The sequence below is a fragment of the Rhinoderma darwinii genome, chromosome 8, assembly GCF_050947455.1.
Source record: "Rhinoderma darwinii isolate aRhiDar2 chromosome 8, aRhiDar2.hap1, whole genome shotgun sequence".
NCBI lineage: Eukaryota > Metazoa > Chordata > Amphibia > Anura > Rhinodermatidae > Rhinoderma > Rhinoderma darwinii.
The window spans coordinates 62,418,059-62,439,161 of NC_134694.1; the positions used below are offsets into that span (position 1 = coordinate 62,418,059).

At 42.1% G+C, this 21,103-nt stretch overlaps 1 protein-coding gene across 1 annotated transcript in view; it reads left to right on the forward strand.

Annotated features, from left to right (window-relative positions):
• Positions 1-359: 359 nt before the first annotated feature.
• The window catches only part of GDPD2 (glycerophosphodiester phosphodiesterase domain containing 2), an 85,736-nt gene continuing 64,992 nt past the window's right edge, over positions 360-21,103 (forward strand). The window contains exons 1-2 of the mRNA XM_075835671.1: positions 360-507; positions 19,689-19,789. Of these exons, the coding sequence (XP_075691786.1) occupies positions 441-507; positions 19,689-19,789 (168 nt within the window). The 5' untranslated portion in view covers positions 360-440. The remainder of the gene's footprint in view (positions 508-19,688; positions 19,790-21,103) is intronic.

Here is a 21,103-nt window from a genome sequence, read left to right on the forward strand (position 1 = left end):
ACAGGGGTAGGCGAGAAAACCAATGAGAAGATGACAATTCTCGCAGCTCTGTTGGTTATCATTGGAATTGTTCTAACATATTAGGGAGTTGTTGTCTACAGTTTCCTAATGTTTTGATCTATTTTCTTGAATAATACTTCTGACATCATATCCAGGAAACATGCATTTTAGTCACTGTTCAGATATGTAGTATTTCTCGTCTTCCGCAACTTCAACTGAAAGTTCAAAATTGCTCAATTGATGATCAAGCCTGGCAATCCGGTCTGTGCTGCAAAGTTCTCATAATCCATGTTGTAATGCTCAATTTCTCCACTGGGTGTCATTATTGTAAAAGAGGGATGTCGGCCAATGCATTGATGAGAAGTAAAATAAGGAGAGAAGAATACAAGAAACAGCAAACAAAGTAAAAGAAGGAAGAGAAGGACGAAGGTGAACGGGGAATGATGACAGAAGACACCAGAAGTGGCCCCTATACCTCTGGGCCTATGTGGGGCAGCCTGTCTGCAGGTACATGTATAGCTTTCCTGTGCACGTGCAGTGAACATTTGCTCCTCCAGATCCAGGGCAAACTGAGAAATGAATGGAGTTACCAGACCCCATGATGCTGCTGGAGCTCTGGGACTACCACATACTGTATGGCAGGTACAGCCCAAGTCTCATTGATGGTCACAACCAGGGGATAGAAATGTAAGAATACAAGTGGCTTTACTGACCTGGGGTCACGGCTAGGATTTACTGACCTGGAGTGACGGCTAGGATTTGCTGACCTGGAGTGACGGCTAGGATTTGCTGACCTGGAGTGACGGCTAGGATTTACTGACCTGGAGTGACGGCTAGGATTTACTGACCTGGAGTGACGGCTAGGATTTACTGACCTGGAGTGACTGCTAGGACTTGCGGACCTGCAGTGACTGCTAGGACTTGCTGACCTGGAGTGACTGCTAGGATTTACTGACCTGGAGTGACTGCTAGGACTTGCTGACCTGGAGTGACGGCTAGGATTTACTGACCTGGAGTGACGGCTAGGATTTACTGACCTGGAGTGACGGCTAGGATTTACTGACCTGGAGTGACGGCTAGGATTTACTGACCTGGAGTGACGGCTAGTATTTACTGACCTGGAGTGACGGCTAGGATTTACTGACCTGGAGTGACTGCTAGGACTTGCTGACCTGGGGTCACGGCTAGGATTTGCTGACCTGGGGTCACGGCTAGGATTTGCTGACCTGGAGTGACGGCTAGGATTTGCTGACCTGGGGTCACGGCTAAGATTTGCTGACCTGGGGTCACGGCTAAGATTTGCTGACCTGGGGTCACGGCTAGGATTTGCTGACCTGGGGTCACGGCTAGGATTTGCTGACCTGGGGTCACGGCTAGGATTTGCTGACCTGGGGTCACGGCTAGGATTTGCTGACCTGGGGTCACGGCTAGGATTTGCTGACCTGGGATCACGGCTAGGATTTACTGACGTTTTATGCAAAAAGTGCGTCCAGATTTTGCAACTGTATTACCTGTGGTTTATTTATAATATTATATACATTTTCCTGCTGTCAACCACTTTTACGCAGGGCAATGTTAGTGGAGATTTATGATTTTTCATTTACATATTGCATCAGTGACTACTGCAGTTTTCAGGTGCGTCTACAGCATTAAATGGCTGGTTGCTATGTTTAGTGTTTTTTTATTGCATTTTTTCCCCCTCAAATACTGACTTAAATATCTTCAAATCATGAAAATATCTCACCTGCAATTTTTTTGTGTTTTAATGTAACCTGTTCATGCCACTGATCATGTAGGCAGCAGAAGTGGGCAAGCATTGGTTCCAGCAGTTCTGTGGTTTTATAGCATACTAGGAGGAACATGCCCCTCGCTTCTCATTAGAAGCGCCACATATGTAAAGTATTTCTTTCGGAGGCATATGCTGAATGAGCCCCTGGAGTAATATAAAATCTGCTGTGAAAGTACTGGCATTTTACTTCTCCAGTTTTTTCAGTGTATCGCTGCCTAGGTCGCAAAGCCTTGCCAGTCAAAGCAGAACCAAAAAAGAGGGTAAAATGCAGGCAATGAGAGGTTTGGTTCACTGTCAAAGACACAGCTTGTCATAAATATCAGTAGATTTAACGCACATAACATCCATATTTATTGTTCGAGCCTAATCCGACACCAGCACCTCTGCGTTTTTGTTTTTCATTTGAATTTTTTTCTATTAACAAAATTGTTGTTCCAAGTAGCATAACATCCAAAGGGTTTGTTTTAACATGCTTGTTACAAGGGGTTACTGGATGTAGTTCCCCTTTAAGAAAAGACAATTGCAGACCAAGTGAAGTTTGAATAACTTCACTTAACCCTTGTGGACGGTGTTGATTTTTTTCAAATCCGACATGTTACTTTATGTGGAAATAACTTTGGAATGCTTTTACCTATCCAAGCGTTTTCTCGTGACATATTTTACTTTATGTTAGTGGAAAATTTTGGTCGATTAACTTCAGTATTTATTTGTGAAAAACACCAAAATGAAGAGAAAATGTGAAAAACATAGAATTTTTCTCAATTTTAGGCCTCATTTACACGAGCGTGTGCGTTTTGCGCACAAAAAAATGCGGCGTTTTGCGTGCGCAAAAGGCACATAACAGCTCCGTGTGTCATCAGCGTATGATGCGCGGCTGCGTGATTTTCGCCATCATTATGGCACTCCGTTTAGATGTTTGTAAACAGAAAAGCACATGGTGCTTTTCTGTTTACATTCAGAGTTTGACAGCTGTTGCGTGAATCACGTGCATCCCACGGAAGTGCTTCCGTGCGGCATGCGTGGTTTTCACGCACCCATTGACTTCAATGGGTGCGTGATGCGCGAACAGCGCACAAAGATAGGAAATGTCGTGAGTTTTTTTCAGCGCACTCACGCTGAGCAAAACTCACGGACTGTCTGCATGCCCCCATAGACTAATATAGGTGCGTACGACACGCGTGAAAAGCACACGCGTCGCACGCACGTATTTCACGCTCATGTAAATGAGGCCTAAATGTATCTGCTTGTAATGCCACGCAAAATAGTTACTAGTTAACGCCTACTTTATGTTGGCTCCGTTTTTTAACATCCTTTTATTTTTCCAGGACGATACAAGGCTAAGAACTTTAGCAGCAATTTCTCACATATTCAAGAACATCTCCAAAACCTATTCTTTTGGGGGCCAAAACAGTGGAAACACCCCCAAAAGAGACCACTTTACAAACTACACCCCTCAAAGAATTTATCGATGGGTATAGTGGGCATTTTGACCCCACCGTTTTTTTTTTTTTGCTGAATTTAGTGAAATTAGACCATGAAAGTGAAAATCTAATTTTTTTCCCAATAAAACCTAGAAATTATACATTTTTACAAGGCATAAAGGAGAAAAAGGACCCCAACATTTGAAAACCAATTTCTCCTGATTCTGGAAATACCCAATATGTGGTCATAAACTGCTGTTCGGACACACGGCAGGGCTCAGAAGGGAAAGAGCACCATTTGGCTTTTGGAGCTCAAGTTTTCCTGGAATTGTTTTCAGGTGTCATGCCTCATTTGCAAAGCCCCTAAGGACCAAAACTGTGAAAACCCCACCCAAAAGTGATCCCATTTTGAAAACTACAGCCCTCAAGGAATGTTTTGAGGGATATAGTGAGCATTTTGATCCCACAGCTTTTTTGCTGAATTTAGTGGAATTCGGCAGTAAAAATGAAAATGAAAATTTTTTTTCCACTAAAATTTGTTTTGTTTTTTTCATTTTTACAAAGGATAAGGGAGAAAGGAGAAAAAGCCGTCCAACATTTGTAAAGCAATTTCTCCAGAATATGGCAATACCCCACATGTCGTCATAAATGTTTTTTCATTAGAAATTAGGAACACGACAGGGGCAGGAGCGCTATTTTACATGCAGATTTTGCTGGATTGGTTTTTGGGTGCCATGTCGCATTTGCAAAACTCCTGAGGTACCAATGTACAGTGGATCCCCCATGAATTCACCCCATTTTAGAAACTACAAACCTGAAGGCATTTATCATTTGCCTGGACATATGACAGGGCTCAGAAGTGAAGAGCATGAGGTGGCATAAAGGAGAGAAAAAAAATATCTAGCATCCCTAGCAAGTTGTGCCAAATTTATCATTCGACAATTTGATAAACTGGGCGCAATTTGCTCCATGTTTACCATCTTCTAAATGTATGCATCCTACAACAGTACTGATAAATCCCTCTTTTGTTTTTAAGGTGTTTTTTTTATTATGCCGCACTATAACGGGCCCATGTGTAAATGCCTTTAGGTAAAATAATTTCCCGGGGGAGGATCCATATACTATATTGCTGACAGGACTAAAAAGAATTCAAGTCAAAATCACATTTTCCTACAGAGTTTCATTAGTTAAAAAATAAATATTAAGGCTTTTCAACCTTGCAAAAATAATTGTAGGTACATGCCCATTCCTGTTTCTGCCTAGAGGTGCTTGTGAAGTTCCTCATTCCTAGTATTTCAATTGTTAAAACATATAGAATATGACACAAGCGCAAATGTTACTGTAACTAAAGGGAAACTGTCATCAGGACAGACTTAAAGAGAACCTTTCACCTGCCCATACATGTGCAGCTGAGTGCAGCATGTAATGGGCAGGGCTGCACAAACCCTGTCTCACTTTAAAATAATTTCCTATCTTTCTCCGTTATTTAGATATTGGTGCCGTTATATTTGGCTCCCGATATTTAAATAACCCCCTGAACTGTCATTTGGGTGTGTAATTGGCAAGGGGGCGTGCAACATCGCTGTGACATTGTCCAATCAGCTACGGACAGTGTCACAGCAAGAGCTGGAGAGAGGAGAGCGAGACCGTGTGTGAGCGCGCAGCTCCGCCGCCACTACGGAACAGAAGAGGAGAATAAGAATGTGAATTCTCCCTTCTTCTTCTGTTCCATGGCGGTGGGAGTATCTTCAGCAGCGGCATCGGAGTTGTGGGCGCTTGTCACCCTTGTCTGCCGAGAGCTGAAGAGTGAGAGCGTGCGCATGCATGCTCACACACTCATTCCAGCTTTTTCTGTGACACTGTCCATAGATGATTGGACAGTGTCACAGCGACGTTACACGCCCCCTTGCCGATTACACCACGACACAACTGTACTTCCTGGTGGCCAGCCTCTTAGTGCAGTTAGGGTGCAGTTAGGGTATGTTCACACGGCCTATTTTCGGACGTTTTTCGGGCTGTAAACGCCCGAAAACGGCCGAAAAATCGGAAGCAGAACGCCTCTAAACATCTGCCCATAGATTTCAATGGGAAAACGGCATTCTGTTCAGACGGAGCGTTTTTCGCTGCGTTTTTTCCCGCGTAAAAAAACGGCAACGAAAAAGAAGTGCAGGACACTTCTTGGGACGTTTTTGGAGCCGTTTTCCATAGACTCTATTGAAAAAACCTCCAAAAACGGCCGTAAAAACGGCGCAAAAAATGCAGCGAAGATCGCGAGTGGCACAAAAAAACGTCTGAAAATCAGGAGCTGTTTTCTCTTGAAAACAGTTCTGTATTTTGAGACGTTTTCGACTCTGTGTGTCTGGTGCCTGGTGCGCGGTTCCCGGTGCACACTGTTTGTGACAGTGTGCACCGGGAACTGGGAGGTCAGCTGTCCCCGACAGCTGACACTCCACTGTTGCCGATCAGTTGCTCATTGCCGCTCATCAATCCCTTAAATGCGATAATCGATTGCAATCGCCGTATTTTACGGGTTTCTAGCACACCGGCAGATCCCACAATGAAATCGCGAGGTTTGCCTATGGCTGGCATGGCACTCAGAGGGCAAACAATGGCCTCCCTGACTGCCATGTACGGAAGCCTATCAGGACCAGCCTCGTGATAGGCTTCCTGTCAGAGTGACAGGAAGTCACTGTGTCGTTCCCAATGCACAATGTCAGTGACTGTGTGCATCGGGAACCGGTAGGTCAGCTGTACCCAACAGCTCACACTCCACTGTTGACAATCAGCGGCTCATCGCCGCTGATTTTGGCAATTAACCCCTTAAATGCGGCGATCGATTGCGATGGCCGCATTTTGGGGGTTTGTAGCAAATCGGCAGCCGCCATTCAATTGTGGGGGTTGCTGATGGTTGTCATGGCATCCGGAGGCCAGACCGCAGCCTCCGGGTCAGCCTCTGGCTGGTCCTCATAGGCTTACTGTCAGAGTGACTGCGACGTCACACTGACAGTTGGAAAACATTACACTACTAGGTAGTGTAAAGTATTCTAGCAGCGAAGAGCGCTGCAAGTAAAAAAAAAAAAAGTGTAAAAAGAAGTTAATAAAAATGTTTTATAAAAGTGTAAAAATAAAACTTCTTTTTTTTCCTATAATAAGTCTTTTACTATAGGAAAAAAAATTAAAACATTAAAAAAAGTACACATATTTGGTATCAACGCGTTTGTAACGACCCAAACTATAAAACTATAATGTTATTTTTGCCGCACGGTAAACACCGCAAAAAAAATAAATGAAGAACAATGCCAGAATCACTATTTTTTGGTCACCACCCCTCCCAAAATATAAAATAAAATGTGATCAAAAGGTGGCATTTACCCTAAAATAGTACCAATAAAAACTACAACCCGTCCCGCAAAAGAAAAGGCCTTACACAGATTTTTTGACTGAAAAATAAAAAAGTTATGGCTCTCAGAATATGGTGACACAAAAAATAAATGTATTTTATAAAAAAGTGATTTTATTGCGCAAACGCTGCAAAACATAAAAAAACTATATACATATGGTATCGCCGTAATCGTACCGACCCAAAAATTTTTAATTTATAGTGCACGGTGAACGCCGTAAGAATTAAAGAATTTAAAACACCAAAATCACAGTTTTTTGGTCACCTTAGCTCTAAATACATTGTAATAAAAAGTGATCGAAAAGTTGCATGTACCAAAAAATGGTAGCAATAAAAGCTACAGCTCGTCCTGCTAAAAATAAGCCCTCACACCCTCAATCAAACTAAAAAAATAAAAAAGTCATGGCTCTCAGAATGTGGTGATACCAAACAATTTTTTTTTTTAACAAATTAGTTTTTTCTTTGTAAAATATAAAAAAAACACGAGATACGTTTGGTATCACCGTAATCGTATTGAGGCGCAAAATAAAGTTAAGTTGTCTTTTTTACCGCACGGTGAAAGCAGTAAAAAGGAAACCCAAAAAAGAATGGAGGAATCAGTTTTTTCCAATTTCATCCCACAAAGAATTTTATTTTCAGTTTCCCAGTACATTATATAGTACGTTAAATTGTGTCAATAGAAACTACAACTCCTCCCGCAAAAAAATAAGCCCTCACATCACTCTATTGATGGAAAACTAAAAAAGTTATGGCCTTTGGAAGCCGGGGAGTGAAAAACTAAAAAGGAAAAAGAAATGAAGTTTCAGTTCTGAAAAGGTTAATTCATTTCTAATAAAAAAAACAAAAACATTTATGACCACATGTGGGGTGTTGCCGTATTCAAAGAGATTGTTTTACTAATGGTGGGTGGCTTTTTCTCCTTTATCCCTTTTGAAAATGAAAAAATTCAACATATTAGTGGACAAAAATGTTGATAGTAATTTTCACAGCCTAATTCCACTAAATTCTGCAAAAAAACCTGTGGGGTCAAAAAGGTAACTATACCCCTAGAACAATTCCTTGAGGGGTGTAGTTTCCAAAATGGGGTTGCTTTTTTACTGTTTTGCCCCCCCCCCCAGTGCATTGCAAACGCGACATGGCACCGAAAACCATTCCAGCAAAATCTGCGCTCCAAAATCCAAATAGCGCTCCTTCCCTTTTGAGCCCTGCCATGGGTCCAAACAACAATTTATTATTACATATGGGGTATTTCCGTAATCTGGAGAAGATGCTTTACAAATGTTGTGGTGCATTTTCTACCTTATTCCTTGTAAATATTAAAAATTTCGATTGTTTTTTCAGAAAAAAAGTAGATTTTCATTTTCACAGACTAACTCAAATAAATATAGCAAAATACCTGTGGGGTCAAAATGATAACTATACCCGTAGATAAATTCCTTGAGGGGTCAAGTTTCCAAAATGGGGTCACTTTTGGGGGGTTTCCTCTGTTTTGGCACCACACGACCTCTTCAAACCTGATATGGCACCTGAAATATAATCTAAAAAAAAGGAGGCCCCAAAATCCTCTAGGTGCTCCTTTGCTTCTGAGGCCTGTATTTCAGTCCATTGGCACTCTAGGGCCACATCTAGCATATTTCTAAAAACTGCAGAATCTGGGCAATAAATATTGAGCTGCGTTTCTCTGGTAAAACCGTCTGTGTTACAGAAAAAAATGTATTACAAATGAATTTCGGCAAAAAAAACGAAATTTTTAAATTTCCTCTCTACTTTGCTTTTATTTCCTGTGAAACACCTAAAGGGTTAGAAACTTTCTGAATGCTGTTTTGAATACTTGGAGGGGTGCAGTTTTTAAAATTGGGTGATTTATTGGGGCTTTCTAATATATAAGGCCCTCAAAACCACTTCAGAACTAAACTGGTACCTGTAAAAATAGCCTTTTGACATTTTCTTGGAAATGTGAGAAATTGCTGCTAAAGTTCTAAACCTTGTAACATCTTAGAAAAACAAAAGGATGTTCAAAAAGTGATGCAAACATAAAGTAGACATATGGGAGATGTTAACTAGTAACTATTTTGTGTGGTATTACAATCTGTTTTACAAACTTATCCATTTAAATTGAGAAAAATGCACATTTTTGCTACATTTTGGTGGTTTTCACTAATAAATATTGAATTTATCGACCACATTTTTCCACTAACATAAAATACAGTATGTCATGAGAAAACAATCTCAGAATCGCTTGGATAGGTAAAAGCATTCACAAGTTATTACCACATAAAGTAACACATCAGATTGAAAAAAATCAACTGTGCCACAAGGCCAAAACATGCTGCGTCCTGAAGGGGATAAAAAAACTAAATTAGTCACAGTACTTGCACCCACTAAATAATACCTTGGACATCCAGTTGTGGGGTATAATAATAATGCCCTAATGTAAAGCCAGGATTCACCTGTTCTACACGTAGTAGCCACTTTATTAGGTAATGCATTCAGGCACTGGATAGGGTCATGCTCATGAAACCAGCTTTAGATGGCATATCATTCATTACATCCTGCTTGAAGTCACCATCATAGGGTTTGTTCACACACGGCAGATTTGTTGCAGAAATGTCGGTGACTGTTCCATACTGTACATCTAAATGGGCTTTGTAAAAGTAACACACATCATGTTGCAGAAACAATCCAGCCCAGATGTATGGAAAAGAGAGAATTCATGTCAAAATCACATTTTCTTACAGAGTTGCATTAGTTGAAATACAATTGATCAGCAATAATGCTCAGGGAGGATGCAGCGTTTTTATATCACTTTTCTGTTATTAACTACTGCCTGCTAAATTATGTCATCGGCAGGAGGTAATTCCCTGATGATGCTGTACGTGTACATCATCGAGGTCACATGGGCACAACTGATGTGCCCACGCAATCAACAGCCGGAGCGTGTCTGAGATTGACAATCGCACTCCCACACTAAGAGCTGGCCGAATAAACCCCTAATGCAGCTGGATCTGTACTGATGGTGGTGCAGACAGAGGGAAATTGGCTCCCTTTATCCCATGCCCATCGACCATGGCATCGCAATCACTGGGACTGACAGTTAAAAGTCCTGTGCCTAATAGAAGTCTCCAGGGCTGTCCAGTATTAGTACCTGTTAGGAGCTTACTCCGATATTGGCTGTTACCTTGGCTGTCATACCCACGGGTGGCTCAGTGATGCCTACTGTGCATTTTGATGTACATTTGCGTCCAATTGTCCCACATGGTTAAACATGGCACTGCCATAGGATCCTACCTTTGCCTCACGTCAGTTAGTGAAATGTATGATCTGATCTGGCCAACTGTAAGGGTATGTTCACAGAGAGTTTTTTTTTGCAGGCAGAGAAATTTTGAGGCAGATCTTGACCTGCCTGCAGTTTCTGGTGGCGTTTTCGGCCGTGGGCGAAAAATGCTTTCTCTGCCTCCTATTGATATCAATGGGAGGTTCAGAGACAGAAACACGAGAAGAAAGACCATGATGCGTTTTTTCCCGACGAGCATTTTTACTGCTCGTGGGAAAAATCTGCCTCCCATTGAAATAAATGGGAGGCGATTTCGGACGTTTTTGGCGTGGATTCCAGGTCAAACCGCGCCAAAAAACACTATGCAAACTAGCCCTAAGTGCTATTATTGTGAAGTGGAATCGTCTAGGCATAACAGCCACACTCAAAATCACGTAGCGGTGCTGCAGAGTGCGGAAACCTGTGGCGCATAAGAAATTGCCTATAACCTGTTGCATCACTCACTACAGAGTTCTAAATTGCCTCTGGAAGTGACAAAAGCATAATAACTGTGCATCTGGAGCTTTATAAACTTGGTTTTCGTGGCTCCAGACAAGCCTAAGATCACCATGCGCAATGCCAAGCGTTAGCTGCAGTGGTGTAAAGCATGCCGCCACTGGACTCTGGAGCAGTGTAAACATGTTCTCTGGAATAATGATTTACGTTTTCATTATCTGGCAGTCTGTCTCTATAAAGATTACTATGGTTTTGGAATAGGATGTCCAACAATCTCACATAGGTGTAATGGTCCGCAATGTTCCCTCTATGTCTTGGCAGCTCCTGAGTGGAGCAGTTAGGGAGCAGGTTAAGTCTCCATCAATGGTGGGCGATCTGATGACCAAAAGTAATAACCCCAGTAAACGCTAATATAGCGACTAAATAAGATAATAAGAAATCTTATTTTAAATTAGTTTTAAAGTACTTTTTTAAATACTATAATATTCAAGTACACCAATAAAATAGACAGTTATAAACTCCAATTATAGGCATCAATGAAAGAATCCCTCATTACACTACTGTCCCTGTAGATAGCGCCACACAGTCCCTGTAGATAGCGTCACACACATCCCCCTGTAGATAGCATCACCCCCCCTGTAGAAAGCCACACACGCAGCCCCCCTGTAGATAGCATCACACACATCCCCCTGTAGATAGCGTCACCCCCTGTAAATAGCAACGCACACACACACACGCACACATCCTGTAGATAGTGCCACAGACCCCCTGTAGAGCACTCCACACAGCCCCTGTAGATAGCGCCACATACATCCCCCTGTAGACAGCTTCACTCCCCCCTGTAGATAGCGACACACATAGCCGCTCCCTGTAGATAGCGTAACACACATCCCCCTGTAGATAGCGTCACCCCCCTGTAGATAGCGTCACACGCAGCCCCTGTAGATAGCGACGCACACACACACCCTGTAGATAGTGCTACAGACCCCCTGTAGGGCCTGCCACACAGCCCCCGTATATAGTGCCACACAGACCCCCCTGTAGATAATGCCACACAGACCCCCCCGTAGATAGTGCCACACAGACCCCCTGTAGATAGCGACACACATAGCCGCTCCCTGTAGATAGCGTAACACACATCCCCCTGTAGATAGCGTCACCCCCCCTGTAGATAGCGTCACACGCAGCCCCTTGCAGATAGCGTCACACGCAGCCCCTGTAGATAGCGACGCGCACACACACCCTGTAGATAGTGCTACAGACCCCCTGTAGGGAACGCCACACAGCCCCCGTATATAGTGTCACACAGCCCCCGTATATAGTGGCACACAGACCCCCCTATAGATAGTGCCACACAGACCCCCCTGTAGATAATGCCACACAGACCCCCCCGTAGATAGTTCCACACAGATCCCCCATAGATTGTGCCACACAGACCCCCCTGTAGATAGTGCCACACAGACCCCCTGTATATAGTGCTACACAGCAATTCCCCCTCTATATAGTGCTACACAGTTCCCCTTTTCCCCTTGTGTATATAGTGCTACACAGCTTCCCTTGTATATAGTGCTACACAGCCCCACTCTTCCCCTTGTGTATATAGTGCTACACAGCTCCCTTCCCCTTTTATATAGTGCTTCCCAGCAATTCCCGCCTGTATATAGTGCTACACAGCCTCACTCTTTATATAGTTCTGCATAGCAATACCCCGCCCTGTATATAGCGCTACACAGCCCCCTCTCCCATTGTATATAGCGCTACACAGCCCCCTCTCCCCTTGTATATAGCACTATACAGCGCCCCTCCTTCCCTTGTATATAGCGCTACACAGCCCCCCTCCCCTGTATATAGCTCTAGACAGCCCTGCCGGTGTGGCAGTCCACATGTTTTTTCCAATTTAATAAGCTTGTAGCCACTGTAGACTCAGTTTTCTGCTTATAGCTGAACTTGGTGTTGTGTTCTACAAATGTAGACCATCCTTTTAAATTTTATCAAACATACAGGCAATCCGCTCAGAAATGTTTGTTGAATAATGTGACAGATTTATTTTTTTCCTTGATTGAAAGAACCAGAAACCAAATGCGACAACTTCCATTCACACCTTTCTCTCAGAAGACACACTGTTTGTGTCACGATCTGTGGGTTTGTGGACCCACTATGCCGCACCGCCATAAGGGAGTAGCAGCTGGCCAAACAACAGTATACAAAGTCTAGGCAAAGTCCTAGCACTAGAATACCTGTAAGAGTCCAGGCAGTAGCAGAGGCTTAAGCACAGATGGAACTTGACAGTAGATAACACCAAACGTGGCGGATGATATCAGGTGTGGCAGATGACACCAGACGTGGTGTATGACAGCAGGAGTGGCAGATGACACAACATGACTCCAACACTAGAAAGGGCACAGGAACAAATATAGCACGAGATACAGGACACGGGTCGCAGGGCATGGGAACACTGGGACTTCTAAGACTAACATGGGAATACACAACAACACTCAGGCAAGTAGTGAAAGGGCAGAGCCCTTTTTAAAGTCCAGGGTGATCAGGGGCTAATTTGTAATAAACTTCATGTGTCCCTTTAATGCTGGGAACGAGCACGCAATCACCCTAGAGGACACTGCAGAGCGCAGCGGAAATGTGTGCTGGCATCTCCTTGGAGGGAGGTGCCGCAGCCGTGGAAATTACAGTCTGCTTGAACCAGTCGCACCCTTCTCTTTTGACCTCATTACAAATTCATTTTTGCCCATAAAACTTGTGCTCAATGTATGTCTTTTGTACGATACACTATTCTAGGCAAATTCTAGAGTTTGTGTTTAAAAATCTCAGGGTCAAAAATCAAAGTTTTGGCCCATTCTGCTGTTTGGACAAAATGGTAATTAAAGCTCTGACCAATCTCTGCTTGCTTTTATGTATTGAGTTGCTGCCACGTGATTTGTTGATTAGATATTTGAATTGACAAGCTACGTGGCTACTGAGCAGGAGTATTCAGAAAATATGGAGATCAGATAGTGGAAACTGAAATTTTGGAGTTTAGAGATGATCAAGTTTCTGGTCCGGTGCGGTCAAATCTGCAGTTCAATTCGGTCCGAATAAATTCACCGTGAATCGAAAGTACACTGACTTCCTTGAAAACCGGTGTCTGACTTTCTGATGTTTTCAAAGACTGTATCCATATTAATTCCTAACCCTTTCAAGCTATTTAACGCCAAGCCAGCATGTAATGTCAAAGTGACCGCAACCGGGAAGAATAACTGCAGTGCATTTTGGGAAGGTTGCCTGCAAGGCATTCTAAAGCGAAGCTTGCCTGAGGTCATGTGATTCTTTTTCTAATCTGTAAAATAGCAGCTTATTTAGATTAAAAAATCGTGTTCATTATAGCTTCAATGAGATCTGTTGCTTTTGTTTTTTTTGTCACTGAATCAGAAAAGCATTTGAAAAAAAGATGAAATAAAAAAATATAAAAACATAACAAAATGAACAATGTGGGAATGTTTCTCTTATTCAGTCTTCTGGAATACATTCCTGGATGCGGAGTTCTACAGAACTCTTCTATAGCTCAATTTTAACCCCTTAAGGACGCAGCCTAGTTTTGGCCTTAAGGCTCAGAGCCCATTTTTCAAATCTGACATATTTCACTTTATGTGGTAATAACGTCGGAATGCTTAAACCTATCCAAGCGATTCTGAGATTGTTTTCTCGTGAGATATTGGGCTTTATGTTAGTGGTAAAATTTGGTCGATATATTCAGTGTTTATTTGTGAAAACTTGCAAAATTTAGAGAAAAATGTGAAAAAATAGCATTTTTCCGAATTTAAATGCATGTGCTTGTAAAACAAATGGTTATACCAGCCAAAATAGTTACTAGTTCACATTTCCCATATGTCTACTTTAGATCTGCATAGTTTTTAGAGCATTATTTTATTTTTATTGGACGTTACAAGGCTTAGAACATAAACAGCAATTTCTCATATTTTTAAGAAAATTTCAAAAGCCTTTTTTTAAGGTACCTGTTCAGTTCTGAAGAGGCTTTGAGGGGCCTATGTATTAGAAACCCCCATAAAACACCCCATTTTAAAAACTAGACCCCTCAAAGTATTCAAAACAGCATTTAGAAAGTTTGTTAACCCTTCAGGCATTTCACAGGAATTAAAGCAAAGTGGAGGTGAAATTTGCAAATTTCATTTTTCTTGCTGAATTTCAATTTTATTCAATTTTTTTTCTGTAGCAAAGAAGGTTTTACCAGAGAAACACTACTAAATATGTATTGTCCAGATTCTGCAGTTTTTAGAAATGTCCCACATGTGGCTCTAGTGCGCTCGTGGACTAAAACACAAGCCCCAGAATCAAAGAAGCACCTAGTGCATTTTGGTGCTTCTTTTTTATTAGCATATATTTTAGGCAGCATGCCAGGTTTGAAGAGGTGTTGAGGTACCAAAACAGTAGGAATTCCACAAAACTGACCCCATTTTGGAAACTGCACCCCTCAAGGAATTCATTTATGGTTATTGTTACCATTTTGACCCCGTAGTTTTTTCACAGCGCGTATTTGAATTGGGCTGTGAAATTAAAAGAATGACAATTTTTCCAATAAGATGTCATTTTTGATCAGAATTTCTTATTTTCACAGGGAACAAAATGCCCCATTTTGTTGCCCAATTTTTCCTGAGTGCGGCAATACCCTATTTGTGGCGATAAACTGCCGTTTGGGCCCATGGGAGGGCTCAGAAGGAAAGGAGCGCTATGTGTTCTTTGGAGCCCAGATTTTGCTGGATTGGTTTTCGGGTGCCATGTTGCATTTGCAGAGCCCCAGAGGTATCAAAGCAATGGAAACCCACCAGAAGTCACCCCAGTTTGGAAACTACACCCCTCAAAGAATTTATTTATGGGTGTTGTGACCATTTAGACCCCACCGTTTTTTCACAGAATTTATTTGAATTGGGCTGTGAATTAAAAAATTTTTTATTTTTTCCAATAAGAGGTAGTTTTGGCTCAAAATTTCTTATTTTCACAAGGAATAAAATACCGCATTTTGTTGCCCAATTTGTCCTGAGTGTGGCAATACCCTATTTGTGGTGATAAACTGCCGTTTGGGCCCATGGGAGGGCTCAGAAGGAAAGGACCACCATGTGGCCTACTGGGAATTTTCTGGTGCTAAGTCATGTGTGCAGAAGCCCCTGAGGTATCAGTACAGTTGAAACCGCCGAGAAGTGACCCCGTTTTAAAAACGACACCCCTTAAGGAATTCATCTAGAGGTGTAGTGAGCATTTTGACCCCACAGGTATTGTGTAAAAGATAAATCGCAGCAGATGGTGCAGAGTGAGATTTGCAATTTTCTATATATATGCCATGTCAGTGTCCGATATATTGTGCCCAGCATGTGCCACCGGAGACATACACCCCATAAACTGTAATGTGGGCTCTCCCGGGTACGGCAATACCCTACATGTGGCTGTTATTAGCTGCCTGGGCACACGGCAGGGCTCAGAAGGAAAGGACCACCATTTGGCCTACTGGAGCTTTTCTGGTGCTAAGTCTTGTACGCAGAAGCCCCTAAGGTACCAGTACAGTTGAAACCCCCGAGAAGTGACCCTGTTTTAAAATCTACACCCCTTAAGGCATTCATCTAGAGGTGTAGTGAGCATTTTGACCCCACAGGTATTGTGTAAAAGATAATGTGCAGCAGTTGGTGCAGAGTGAAATTTGCAATTTTCTATACATATATGCCAATTCAGTGTCCGAAATATTGTGCCCAGCATGCGCCACCGGAGATATACACCTCATAAACTGTAATGTTGGTTCTCCTGGGTACGGCAATACCCTACATGTGGCTGTTATCAGCTGCCTGGGCACGCAGCAGGGCTCAGAGGGGAAAGATGAGGAGGGGTAAGCTGTGCGAAGTGGATCAGAGCGAATAAAACTGGGGTAAATTAAAAATAAAGGGATGGATGATAAATTTTAAAACACTCTTTCATACAGAGCTCTGGTTTTTCGGGACACGCGTCACATTGATATATTGTGTCCTTCCTTATCCCCCTCTTATAGCAGACTCTGCACCTCTTTTGACTTTTTCCCTTCTTGCCAGTTTGGGGAACTTCTCCTGGAAAGTGTTGCCCTGGTACGATGCCTGTGGCCCCGCTTCCAGAAGTACTGTAAGGCTTCAGGACTTGATCTGACAAGTCCACCCGTCCCATGTACCTATTGTAGTCCAGGATGCAGTCTGGTTTGGGGGTCTCTGTACTGGTACCTCGTACAGGTACATGGGTACTGGTGGGACATCTCTCTTGACCTTGTACTTGACACACAATATGTTGCTGCTAGATTGTGCCCTGCGCTCACCCCTTCTGAGCTTTGCCCTGCAGAGTCTTAGGGAGGCCTCTCAGATTACTTCTAGCAGTGCCGCATGCCGCAGGACTTCTGGAAGCGAGGCAGTTGAAGAGTGGGACGCTGGTATAAAAATTATCCAGGTTGAGGTGGTAACCCTGGACCAGCAGTGGGTGCACTAAATCCCACACAATTTTTATATTAACTCCCAGTAAGGGGGGGCATTCTGGGGGCTGAATACTGGTGTCCTTCCCTTTATATATCCTAAATTTGTAGGTATACCCTGATGCACTCTCGCACAGCTTATACATCTTCACGCCATACCTTGCCCTCCTACCCGGCAGGTACTGGCGGAATTGAAGTCTCCCTTTAAAATGTACCAGGGATTCATCTATAGAAATACACTTCTCGGGGGTGAATGCTGGGAAAACCGGGCACTGAAACGGTCTAATAGGGGTCTCCGTTTATACAAACGGTCAAAACTGGGGTCATCTCGGGGTGGGCGCGGCTTATTATGAGTATAATGTAAGAAGCGAAGTATTGCCTCATTTATATTTTATTTTTGAATTTCCAGCTCAGTTCTGAAGTTGCTTTGAGGGGCCCATATATTAGACACCCTTATCAAACACCCCATTTTAGAAACGAGACCCCTCAAAGTATTCACAACAGCATTTAGAAAGTTTATTAACCCTTTAGGTGTTTCACAGGAATTTAGAGCAAAGTAGAGGTGACATTTAATTAATTTAATTTAATTTATTAGTCACCATGTCCGGTTTGAAGAGGTCTTGTGGTGCTAAAACAGTGGAAACCCCCCAAAAGTGACCCCTTTTTGGAAACTAGAGACCTTGAGGAATCCATTGTAGTTTTCTTGGGGTGCATGCAGCTTTTTGATCAGTTTTTATTCTAATTTTAGGTGGCGTGGTGACTAAAAAAACAGCAATTTTACTATTGTTTTTTTATTCTATTTTTTTTACTGCGTGCACCGTGCGCTATAAATGACATATTCACTTTATTCTGCGGGGCGATACGATTACGGCGATACCAGATGTTTATAGTTTTATTTTATGTCTTATGGCGTTTGCACAATAAAATACGTTTTGTAAACAATCATTAACTTTTTGTGTTACCTTATTCTAAGAGCCAGAACTGTTTTATTTTTCCATCAATAAAGCCGTGCAAGGACTTATTTTTTGCGTAACGAACTGTAGTTTCGATCAGTACCATTTTTAGGTACATGCGACTTTTTGGTCTATTTTTATTCCATTTTTTGGGAGGTGAAGTGACCAAACAATTGTGATTGTGGTACGGTTTATTATTATCTTCTTTTACGGCGTTCACTGCGCGGGATAAATAACGACATCGTTTTGTAGTTCAGGCCGTTACGGACGCGGCGATACCAATTCTGTATAGTTTATTTGTTAATTTTTATATATTTTTATTAATAATAAAGGACTGATAAGGGAAAAAGGGGGATTTTGACTTTTATTACTTTTAAAACTTTTATTTTCTTATTTTTACACAACTTTTTTTTACTTTTTCACACTTTTTTTACTTTGTCCCACTAGGGGACATGAGGGCAGGAGGCTCTGATCGCTATTCTAATACACTGCACTACATACCGTACGTAGTGCAGTGTATTAGAGCTGTCAGCTGACAGCAAGCATAGTGGGTCCTGACTTTGTCGGGACCCACTAGGCTTCCGTCGATGGCGTAGCCAGAGTCCATTGTTAGGATTCTGGTTGCCATAGTAGCCATCGCGGCCCGCTATCGTGTAGCAGGCCGGCGATGGCAGCTTAACCCCTAAGAAGCCGCGATCGCTATTGAACGCGGCTTCTAAGGGGTTAATCGGCGGGGACCACCGCGATCGGTCCCTGCACACTAAGCTGTGATAGCCTGCTGTCGGAAATAGCAGGTATCACAGCTCAGACACGCGCCGGGGAAAGATGGCGCCGTGTTTACTCAGGTCAGTACTATTACTGACCTGAGCGCGAACAATGTACTTAGCGCGACGTAATAGTACTGACCTGAGCGCGAAGGGGTTAAAGTATGCCACTCCTGACTAAACTAGAAAAAATTATTGCAGCAGTACAGTCAGAATGTGAATGTGAATGACTAGATATTTCTCCAATTGGTGTTCTGGAAGTTAAGCAGCAAAAAAAACAAACCCTATTACTAAAATAACTCGTAATTACGAGCACGGCCGGCCACGGGCAGCCGGACGCTTTTCCGAGCCGTGCTCCCATTATAAAGTATAGCAGCACGGCCTGTAAAATAAAGAAATAGAACATGTTCTATTTTTTTAACGGCATGGGCACCTTCCCTTGAGAAAACGGGAAGGTACCCGTGGCTAACAGAAGTCTATGGGCCCGTTATTGCGGGTCGTAATTACGACCCACAATAACGGGTGTTTTTACGGTCGTGTGCATGAGGCCGAGGGTTGTGAGATGTGGTGAATTACCTGCTTTTTTTTCATGAACTATTTTATGGGTTTACCACATTTATATCCTTAATTCTTTTTGAAAATCTGTTTAACTTTATTTCTGTTTAGAAATGTCTTCAAGTCATTATGACGCACAAAAGTATTGAGCCGCCTTCTACTCTACCATTAAAACATGCATTCCTGTTCCAGTCAGCTTTAGGCTATTCTGTGAATCTTTTGTAGGTGACCTTCTCTTTAAAACAAGAATGATGGACTTTATGAAGTAAAAAAAATAAGCTGCAGTGGGTCTTCCTTATCTTCATTGTGTCACACACAGGAGAGGGTCTTCCGCAGACTATTGTCACATTTTAGCTTGTGTCCCTCCCAGTCTGGTTTAACCTGTTCTGTACTTTTTTATTTTTTGATCTGCACCAGCAGAAAACTTGTCAGAGGTGCTAGCAATGATCTCGTGTTGAGTGTGATACTGCCTGTAACTTTAGTACTGTTCAATTTTTTTATTTTTTTTTATCATACTAAACCATTAACCTTTTATTTTTTCCTCTGACAGCTACAATGTCTCAGCACAGTTGCTGCTCATCGTGCACTCTTTGCTTAACGTGCTTTTATAGTTGCTCAAGTAAAAGAGTCAAGAGGGAAATTCCAAGTACGGTAAGTCCATACAATCGAATGTTCTGATTTATAAAAATGCATTTTAATTTCTGGAACCTTTTTAATTGTCATTAATAAGACTTTATAATAGGCACATGGACATTTATGTGTTAATTATGTGTTTTACTTCATTTGATACTTATGTAGATGGTTTTTTATTTTTAGATGATATTCTCAACTGCTTTTTGCATGAGGGTCTATTCACATGGTCCTAGCGTATATGTTGAACGGGTCCCTAGACCTCTCTGGAACAAAGGGATGGTATATGGGGCGAAATACCTTTTTGTTTTGTTATATAAGAAAGGGCAAAAAAAGGTATATTGTGTGGTAAACTTTTTTTGTAACAATGGTGGTCTGCATGCAAGTGTACGGCATGCAGTTGCATATGTCAGAGGGGTGTACATCCAACAGATGCCCTAAATGCAGCGTGAATGGACACTGACTGGTAATGAACGTTTTATTATACAAATGCATTCTGTACCTTGTTTTAAAAACCTAACAAACTATTAACTTGAACAAAGGCAACAAAAAGTTTGTTACAAATGTATCAGAGCTGACTATCTGCAGTCCTAAATCCACAGATACACAACCATACTAGGGTTTTTGTATTTGTGGACAACCTAGCCAAAAAACGGTCAGACAATATTTTTATGAAGAAATTGTGAAGCCAAGAATGAATAGTATTTAGAAGTGATATATTGATCTCTCTTTCTCTGTCTTTCACTTTTTCTCTCTCAAGGAAGGGTAGGGGATATAAGTTGTACAAATGCATATCTACTGGTAAGAAGAAGAATATTATAAAGCCACAGGTCCATCCTTTGCATTAATTTGTCAAGCCCTAGTCGTACACTGTATTAATACTAGTCCCGCACCAAATCTGTATTTAAAATAGTTATACAATAATAAATAACAAGTGTAGACAATCGGTCAGGGAGTCGTAAAGGCGTTACCTTGGACAGGGACTACATTGACCGTCTTTACTAAATGATGAAATAGACCAAAGATGCCGTTGTTTGTGAAAGCAAGAGAGATTGCTAAATCTAAAGGCCAGAGCCTTTTACATTTGATATGCAAAATCCATTAGGGAACTTAGTTCCGCAATGGGTAGTGGGTTCCTTGTCTTTCAGGAGTCTGGCCGCCAACAGAAGGTAGCCCAAAATTGTTCTGCCAGAACATGGGAGTTGGTCCATACCCATAAAACATAGCGTTTGCCGGATTCCAGGATAATTTGTACACCATTAATAATTTCAAATGTATTAAATGTTGCAGTACAGAACGGCTTGACGAAGGGACGTTCACGCCAAGTATCAATAT